The sequence below is a fragment of the Cornus florida genome, unplaced genomic scaffold (assembly GCF_030987335.1).
Source record: "Cornus florida cultivar Cherokee Brave unplaced genomic scaffold, ASM3098733v1 CherokeeBrave_3.0.0_Hap2_Chr11, whole genome shotgun sequence".
In the NCBI taxonomy this organism is placed as follows: domain Eukaryota; kingdom Viridiplantae; phylum Streptophyta; class Magnoliopsida; order Cornales; family Cornaceae; genus Cornus; species Cornus florida.
The window spans coordinates 22,017,714-22,026,971 of NW_026775581.1; the positions used below are offsets into that span (position 1 = coordinate 22,017,714).

The following is a 9,258-nucleotide window of genomic DNA, read 5'->3' on the forward strand; positions in this document are numbered from 1 at the left end:
TGGAGCAGTTGTTCCAAGACTCATCTTGGCAATAGAAAAGGATGACAGTTTGACGATGTTCACCACCATCTTCATTGAATTCTCACAGAGGGACTGGTTCCTTCTGCCCTTGTTCATGGCTCTACTCAAAACTGGGTTCTAACTAACTGCAACTACTCCTTAGAACAAATGAGATGACTGCAGATATAGAAACAAAGTGGGTATATATATATATATATATATATATATATATATATATATATATATTATGTTATGATACTTGCATTTGAAGCAATGAGGGTGGGGTTGGGGTGGAGGAAAGATGAGCTAAATTCTCATTTGTGGTTCTGGGTTAGTGGAACAGTCTTTATGACAGCCAAAGAAAACCAACTTTATTTGGTGTGTGGAACCCTTCCTCATTTCATGAATGAGGTTTCGACTCTTTTTCCGAAAGTCCTTACATGCTACTAAGGGAGGATAGGTTCTATGCTCGACATGTTCACACAATGAACAACAGTAACTTCCTCATTTCATGAATGAGGTTTCTACTCCTTTTCCTAAAGGCCTGCATGTTACCTAAGGGAGGATAGATTCTATGCTTGACATGTTCACACAATGAAGAACACCAAGGTCGCTGTTTTTAAGGGTCCCCAAGCTTTTTTCCGTTTCTTTCTAAGATCCCCATTAGCAAACACCTTTCTATTGCATGTTTTTCCCCAGGTGCCCGGCAACCCCACTATTTCTAATACGATTAATCTAGACCACATATATATATATAAGTAAAAATGTAATTAAAAGTGTTCAAGAGGGGAATGCATACCAGAGCTACACAAAGGCCAAAGCCAAGGGGCACCCTAAGGACCCAATGAACCTAGACAATTTACTATCTCCTCTGTAGATTTACAATCTCTTCCCATAACACAACTAGAAAGAAAACTAATAATAAGAAATTTAATAGCCCCAATCTTAAGAAATTTAATAGCCCCAATCAAAGATTCCTCCCCAATCAAAAGGATCTTCTATTCCGCTTCTTCCAAATACACAACCACACACAAAAGGGTGCCACCCTCCAGAGACGACGTGCGTGGGATCCCACATAAAAGATGTCAGATATGGTTGTAATCCTATAGGAAATTCAGCTTAAGGATTAGGGTTTCATTGATTTGTATGTGGTAATGCAGCTAAACACGTGATTAACGAGGTAGTTAGATTACTTAGATTGTGGTTTGTAAGTACACAATATATAACCTGGTCCAAAGTAAAGTGAGTAGGAACAAGATTCTTTACTGCTTCTCTTTTTGTACTAGTGTTTCTTTGATTTTATGTGGTAAAACAGCTAAACACGTGACTAATGAGGTAGTTAGATACTTGGATTGTGGTAATTTAATATTTATATTCCCTCCTTTCTTACATTCTTAATTAGTTCTAATTTATCCGAAATCTTTCAACATTCAAGGTCCTTCTCTTGAGTTTTATTAAACAACACCAACCACAACACCACCAACAACAAAACAAACAAATAAAAACAAGAAGAAGAAGAAGACGCCCTATCCCAACTATCTGAGATCTACTGGACCTACTGGTGATAAAATCATATTTTCCCATTCTAATGAATCTAAGGCTATAACTTTAATTAATCCATACAATGTCACATTTTTTATTAATGGATCAACTTTTCTTAATTTGGCATCCACCTTTTCCTGCCATTACCCTCAATGTGGATGTCAATCTTCCTCACTGATGCACTCATTGATCTTCAATGGACATAGTCAAACCATCTTAATCGATTTTCTCTTTCAACCACCGTCCAAGAAACTGATTTTTTTAATTTTATAATTTCTTATCTTACCACATACTTGTATCAACTTCTGCATTTCGGTTTTGTTCCTTTTGTGAACATGCAGATGTCCTACATTCTAGGTTTACAATATATGTGGGACGCATGATTAACCCAAGAGAAGGTCTAGGTGAAGACAAAACTGTCAGCATGGCCATAAACAATCGAAAACCAATGGGTACAGGATAAGACCAGTTACTATTTAAAAGTACGCCGATAAAATATCTTGTGCAATCAAAATAAAGGGGTATTTTCCTATAAATATTTAAAGCAACAAATTACTATTTGATAGAGCATTAGAATATACAAACTGTTGTCAATGTCTGGAGACATCACCCGTAAATTAAATCAGGGCACAGTGCCCCTGCTATTCAGATCTCTGAACGGGAGAAGAGAAAATGCACTACGCTGCCATCTACCTTAATTTGACAATCAAACCAAAGGACGGGTTTCATGTTGCAGATTCGGTTTAGGTTAGGTTCCTCACATTTTTTGTCAGGTTCTCTCATGTATAATGGGCAGAATATATTATGTGAATTTTCCATCTAACAAAGACAAATTTTTCATTGAACGGGTTTGTGAGAACAGGAGCCGGTTTAATGTGCCTAAAGACATATTTCCATAAACATTCAAAAAGTAAAATTTCATGGAAATCTACAACAATATTGTGAGCAAGTAGAATGAAAGGGAAGCCACAAAAAAGTAAAAACAGATAAACAATTAAAATAAAAGGGAGTCACAAATGCACAAATATTGGAAGAATAAATATATTATACATGATAGTGGATGTGTCATATCTATCTATAATTTATTGGAGAAAATGAACTTACAAGGACTAAGACCCCTAATTGGGTAGCTCACTAGCATCACTTCATTTAGAAAGCCAAGGGTTAGGTGCCACATAAGTATAGCCCTCGAAATGCTCACCTGCCGTTGGTGTGGGAGCCGGTGAGTCATCTAGAGGCATTGCTGTCCAACACTTGTCAAAATTGGCCGTGCAATTTTTCCCAGTCACGTCTGGCTTGAACTTCGGTTGCATTTCTCTTGACTCCAATTTCTTCCAGTTGATTGGCCGAAACCATTTATGACTTTTGATCTCATCTCCTCCTCTAGACCCGCTGCCTAACCTTTTTGATGGTTCCTTTTGCAACAACTGCTAGAAATGAAGGTAAATTTGCAATTATTGCATTCATTAATTTCAGCAAAAATAGAATAGAAACATGTTAACAGAGAAACACACAGCATATACTTACTCCTTTGAGCAAGGAGTGAGCTTCGCTCGTTAGGCGTGGCGGAAGCTTCACCTTCTCATTGATTATTTTCTCCTGAAGCTTCTTTCTATTTGCATGTGTGAATGGCGGCTGAAGGAAATGTAGTCAATTTCAGTGCAAAAGAAAAACCAGAGTAGGCAATTGGCAATTTAGTGTAGGGCTCTTTTGGTCCTTAAGAAAATCCTATTGGTGCCACAACACTAGATTTCTAGAACAAAACTCAAAGGCCATTGTATACACTGGCATTTAATTGATCTTACATAATTTTTTCCCTCAACACCGCAAGAGTGCACTAGGCTAGGATTTCCTGACCCTTCTTTTTTTTCAAAGATTTAGTACAGGCGTTGAGCCATAAGGCACTGCATTTCACCCAATTTGAGCAACTGGCAGTCTGGAATAGTTGACTTGATGACATCGTAATAACAATATAAGTATTACATATATTATTTCTTTTAGGACGGGACTAATTTAACTCAAAAAATGAAAAAGATTCACACAACGAGGATAACTATTGTGAGGCAAAACAAGGAAGCATAACTACTATAATAGAACAATTGTTTCTGAACTAAATATATATATATATATATATATATATTTTCAGAAGGTAAAGAAGTTTCTGAACTATATTTACAAACAGCAATCCTCTTAATAGTGATATAAAAAAAATAAAATAATATATATATATATATATATATATATATATATTCTTTTACGACACAATGAGTATAACCCAAAACAAAAACAAGGAAAAAGGAAAATGAAAAGGAGCAGAATAACATGAGTACATTCATAAGTAGATTGCATATACTGAGAAATGAATGACAAACTTGAAGACACCGCGGAAAAAAATTGAGCATAATAACATTGAATCTATTTGAAGGGATGGGAAAACGGAGGTAATATTGAGAATTGCTTGAACCTCTTTTTGCCTTCCGTTTAAAAAAAAAAAAAAAAAAAAAAAAAAAAAAAAAAAAAAAAACCTTCTTCCTTTTCCCTCTTCCTGTTGGAAGACATTGCAGTTCCTTTTTGACCTAATGTTTAAATATGAATTCAATTTACCAGTTATGATTATTTTTGTGGACAACTGAGTGACAGCCAGGTCAAAAGTTCCTTGTTTATCAGGTCGCGATACATTAGACTGGATCAGTCTAAATTAGCCAAGAATATTCATGACATGAAATCTCCAATTAAAACGCCTTAATATAAATTTTTCGACTTTTAATTACTACTTCAAGCAAGTTTTCCTGATGTTCATATTCAAGACCATGACCTCTTAACAACCATAAAAAGTTACAACTTATAGTTTGACATCTTTCTATGAGCTACATTTGACAATTTTGATGTCTCTAGTGGTTCGAACTTCAAAGATAGCATTACCTGTCCAGATAGCATTTCATACAAGAGAATACCAACACTCCACCAATCTGCATCTTTATTGTGGCCTTTAGAAAGTAAGATTTCTGGAGCCATGTACTCTGCGGTCCCACACATAGAATTTGATCTGTTCGATTCATCAATTTCCTTTGCGAGGCCAAAATCAGTTAGCAAAACCTGGATGACAAATACTAAATTTAGGAATAACGAAAACTGATTGAAAAAAAATATATAAATAAGTACTAAAAGGATATTTCATGATTTTTATGCAGGTTCCTGAGACAGTATTAAGTGTATGAGCATCGCCATTACATGCCCATCGGCATCCATGAGAATGTTTTCAGGTTTAAGATCCCGATGCACAATCCCGTTCTTGTGAAGATGTGAAACAGCAGATACTATCTCGGCAGTATAAATTCTTGCTTGATCCTCACTACCCAAGACATACGCGAGAGCCCGAATCAAAATTGATGAAATTAGATCATGATTAACTGTTTTTTTTTTCTTGATAAGTTAGATCATGATTAACTGTTGAAAATTTAGACGGAAAATACCTGAAGATCCCCTGTCGGTATAGATGAAAGAAGAGATGTCCTCCATTAATGAAATCCAGAATCAAATACAGCTTTGACTTGGTCTGTAAAGTTGTTGGAAAAGAAACAATGAGAACACAGTCGAGTTTATGAATAATGCACACTCATGCCTGATCCTTACGTCTTAAAATTATGGAGTGGTTATCTGAGGCCTAAGAAAGATGGCATTCAACTTGGAAATTCAGCATTTTTTAAACTTTAGAGGATATAATTCAGAATTTTTTTTTTTATTCACTTTTTAATGTAATGAAATAGGCTTAAATTGACTCCAACATCTTATTAAATAAAAATGAACTTCAAATGTGTTAACATGACCAAGGACCAAGAACTTCGAATGTATTTTTTGGACTCTGAGAGTTTAGAGGCCCTATTTGGCCTTTCTCTTGTGAGGGATGTGTTCCCCTTTGGAAGGCTTCTTTTATTATTACTTATCCAAAAAAAAAAATTCTGAATTATTTTTATAGTAATTTTTTTATTTATCTATTACATACTATACGAATTTTGATTAGCTTGTTCTTACTAAACTGTTAGTTGGAAAAAAAATTTATTTTACCATGTTCAATTTCGCCCCTGAAACAAATTCCGAACTTCATCACAGGATAGGACTAAGTTGGCAAATTCCATAGAACAAAACATGAAATTGTAATTTTGTTTTAATTTTAGTTAGATAGATATGTACAGATTGTGAGTCAAATGAAAATTATCTCCAAAATGAAGAACAGGCTACTATAAAGGTTCAACAAAGTTTTCTAAACATATTTTGATTAATGCATGTTTTAATTTCAAGGTTTCCTAAACTTATTTTGATTCCTAAATATGTTAATTAATTACATGGTTTCAAAAGCTAAAATATTTTTCTGCAAATTTTTCTAAGTATTAGGTATTGCAAAGGTCCGATTGATCGAGCTATTGATCAAAACCTACTTGAGTTGCTTCAATTGATTGAAGCAGAACGTTGATTGACCAAAGGGTCCAAAACTGCAGAATCTAGGTAGGATTGAAACACTGAGTTTTGACCTGATTATATTACACCTCTGGTATGATTATAAGTACAAATCATCTCTCGAAACCCTAGAGAGCTTTTCCAACAATTTTTCATGCCTTTTGAAAAGCATAAACTCTTTTTTTCTTTTTATACACAAGATTAAATATCCATAATTTTCATATAATTCATATACTTTTGAGAGTTCTCTTGCGGAAAAAAACAATATTTTTATTTACAACAATCATCAATAACATTAGTTTTGGTGAGTTGATGAGCACTTGTCTTGATACATCCGCTGCTGAGCTACTGAAGACTCAGCACATACACAGAGCAATCACACCAGATTCTCAACTGAATGACTAGCAGCTGAAACAAATCACTACAGAATGCGATCTCTAATAAAATAAAATACGGTGTCCCCCTAATATGAATTCCTGGCTCCATCCCTACCCACCCCCACCCATCTAGGTTTAATTCAGTGGACCTTGTGCAATTTTGTTTCAGATCCTTAGATTCGATTCTAGTACATTTCATGCATGTAACTCCATTAGAACTATGTTACGTGAACTCGGGTACGCGTCCGACACACGGGTATGTATCCATGTGTTGGACGTGTCAAATCTTCAAATAGAATGACACACGGATACGGCTAAATATTCATTTTATAAATTATTTTATTTTATTTTATAATATAGGCATTTAACTTATTTTAAAGTAATAATATAATAAAATTGAATGATTGGATATGCTTTTTAAGTACATGTCCAATCAAAAGTGTCGGATACATATCCCATACCCATATCCGAGCAATATGTGTCCAACACAGGTACTTCACTACTTTTGAAGAATCCATATAACATAGCATCAGAATGAGTATTTGAAAATTGGTACAACCAAGCAAGCACGTGATATAAGCTAACAGACACAACAAAGAAGAGCCCCTTTAAAACTTAAGGCCTACCATTTGGCACTTTTTGAATGAAGTGATTACTCTCAGGATTCAAACCAACATTCTCACACTTGAAAACACAACATTTACTAATGCACCAAGAAATGGCTCCTTAGTAAATGAAAGGACATATTGAAAATAAGAATGAAGATATGGACAAGGTAATAAAGAATGTAAGTAATAAGTAAAGCATTTGTGAGAAATTAGAGATCGCACTAAAGCTGAAATGATACTTGAAATGTAAATAAGGTTTATTGTTGAACAACACAGAAGAATGACAACCTGGCAGGGTTACTGACTGGCGAAACAGAATGAATAAAAGTCTAATAGACCTGTATGGTAGAAGAGGTCTTAAGTTGGTTAAGTAGAGTTGCATAAATATCATTTTCATCATTGGCACATAGAAAAAGTTCATGACTAACAAACGTAATTCAGAAATTATGATACAAACACGTATAGCCAATAACACAGTTAGTACCCAATATGAGATAAATCTGTAATTGTATTCATTTTTCCCCTCCCTTGGTTTTTGGTACTAGACTGTTTGCTATTTAAACCTATTCTAATACACAAGATTGCATAATACAGCAGATCCAGCTGAACGGAAATGGAATGGGTATTAAAGTTGAGGTGGACATGCATTTTCCAAATAAAATGAAAAACCCCGTATCTCTACATCAACAACTATTACCGATAAATCCATACCATCAAAGCATAATTCCTCCAAGAAAAATAATTTTTTCATCTGTTCAATTTGAATTTGGTTTCTAAATTCATGTTTCAGCTATAAATACACAACACATATAAATTGATCTTTTATTCTAAATAATATTCATAATTTGAATGAAACAACAGATTCACTGAAAATAAAGCAAACGCCCACAGTAGTACTAAAAAAAAAAAAAAAAACCTTGATCACAAATTACAAATACCTGAAAAGAATATTGAAGCTGAACAATAAAGGGATGCACAAGTTTGATGAGAATATCCCTCTCAGCCCTCATGTAATCAACATGATTGTTCTTTATAATAGTATCTTTCCTCATCACTTTCATTGCAAAAATCCCATCACCACTGTCCCCACCAATACCACTAATTCCATCCCTATCCTTCTTCCTCACCTGAAACACCTTCCCAAAAGCGCCTTTTCCAACAACCCTCAAAATCTCAAAATCCCCAGGCCCAATTCTGCACACTTCCACCCCATCCTCCCCCTTCTCCACAACCCTAACGGCGTCAATTCCACTATCTTCGTCATCCCCATATTCGTCGGAACTTTCGGAGTCGATTTCGGGGAGGGAATTGGAGACGGCGAATCGGGGCGAAGGGCCAACGAAGGAGTGAGAACGGTTGTGGATGATTGGGGGATCGCCAAGGAACGGCGAAGATGAAGATGAAGGTGATGAAGATGTTGGAGGGCCGAATAAATCGGAGAAGTGGAATTCTTCGTCGGAGGAGGGTGGGATTGTGAGCTTGTTGAGCTTGCTTGCAAGAATTGAGTGGAGTGCTTTCTTTTGAGTTGTAGAAATCATGTTCACAGTGTGTGTATGTGACTATGTGTGGATATATATAGAGAGAGAGAGAGAGAGAGTGGCAATTGGGATCAAAAGCCAGCCTAGAATGAACTCAAGGCGGGCTGTGAGAACGGGATTACATTTTAGAGAGAGAAAAGGGGAGGTTGAGATCGACCAGAGGAGAGAGGTGAGAACTCTGTCTCTAATCTCAAAGCAAGAGAAAGAGAACTGTCACTGATCTCAAAGAAATGAAGAGAGAGAGAGAGAGAGAGAGGTGAGAACTGTGTCTTGTGATCTCAAAGAAGCGGAGAGAGAGATTGCAGCTCTCTGTGATATCAAAACAAGGAAGAGAGACGAGAGAGATTGCAACGGCGCAATAATTGAGGAATGCATATACAGATCATGGATATTATCACACGTGTATTACGGCACAATAATTAGGCCCTCTGGGAGTTGAACCAACTTCAAAAGGACGGGGGAAGACAAGCTCACAGGAGGGGGTTCTGAGGGCCGGCTCCACCCTTGGTGACTTAACGCCCTTCCAGTCTCAATTTTTTTTATTTTTTTATAAGGTAAACTGCACTCACACCCATTAACTTCAGTCAACGCTACTCTGCGTCTTATTAATAGTTCATTTTTTTTTCTTTTTGTTATCCTATTTTAATTATCACATTTCAAAAACTAATATACTACTTTTTATTACATTCTCAATTTATCCTTAAAAGATTAAATTAATTAAAATTTCAAAATAAATAA

The 9,258-nt window shown here is 35.6% G+C and overlaps 1 protein-coding gene across 2 annotated transcripts; it reads right to left on the minus strand.

Annotated features, from left to right (window-relative positions):
- Nucleotides 1-2,517: 2,517 nt before the first annotated feature.
- Nucleotides 2,518-9,009, minus strand: LOC132282904 (serine/threonine-protein kinase AtPK2/AtPK19-like). 2 transcript variants are annotated; one of them, XM_059784726.1, is made up of 6 exons: nucleotides 7,921-9,009; nucleotides 5,016-5,098; nucleotides 4,774-4,894; nucleotides 4,465-4,638; nucleotides 3,070-3,177; nucleotides 2,518-2,972 (listed from the first exon to the last, which is right to left on the minus strand). In XM_059784726.1, exons 1-6 carry the CDS (start codon nucleotides 8,518-8,520, stop codon nucleotides 2,688-2,690), a joined length of 1,371 nt encoding a protein of 456 aa, XP_059640709.1. In that variant the 5' UTR covers nucleotides 8,521-9,009; the 3' UTR covers nucleotides 2,518-2,687. The 2 variants fall into 2 exon arrangements, with proteins under 2 accessions (XP_059640709.1, XP_059640710.1); XM_059784727.1 differs by having other exon boundaries at nucleotides 2,518-2,969; nucleotides 7,921-9,006.
- Between the last annotated feature and the right edge of the window lie 249 nt (nucleotides 9,010-9,258).

Bases quoted from the DNA above. Each gene is read 5' to 3' on its own strand.
- LOC132282904 (XM_059784726.1), bottom strand. From the start codon at position 8,520: ATGATTTCTACAACTCAAAAGAAAGCACTCCACTCAATTCTTGCAAGC. The intron at 4,895-5,015 runs GTATTTTCCGTC...TGTCTTGGGTAG, and splicing joins TACCGACAGGGGATCTTCAG to TGAGGATCAAGCAAGAATTT. The intron at 4,639-4,773 runs GTAATGGCGATG...TTTGTCATCCAG, and splicing joins TCATGGATGCCGATGGGCAT to GTTTTGCTAACTGATTTTGG.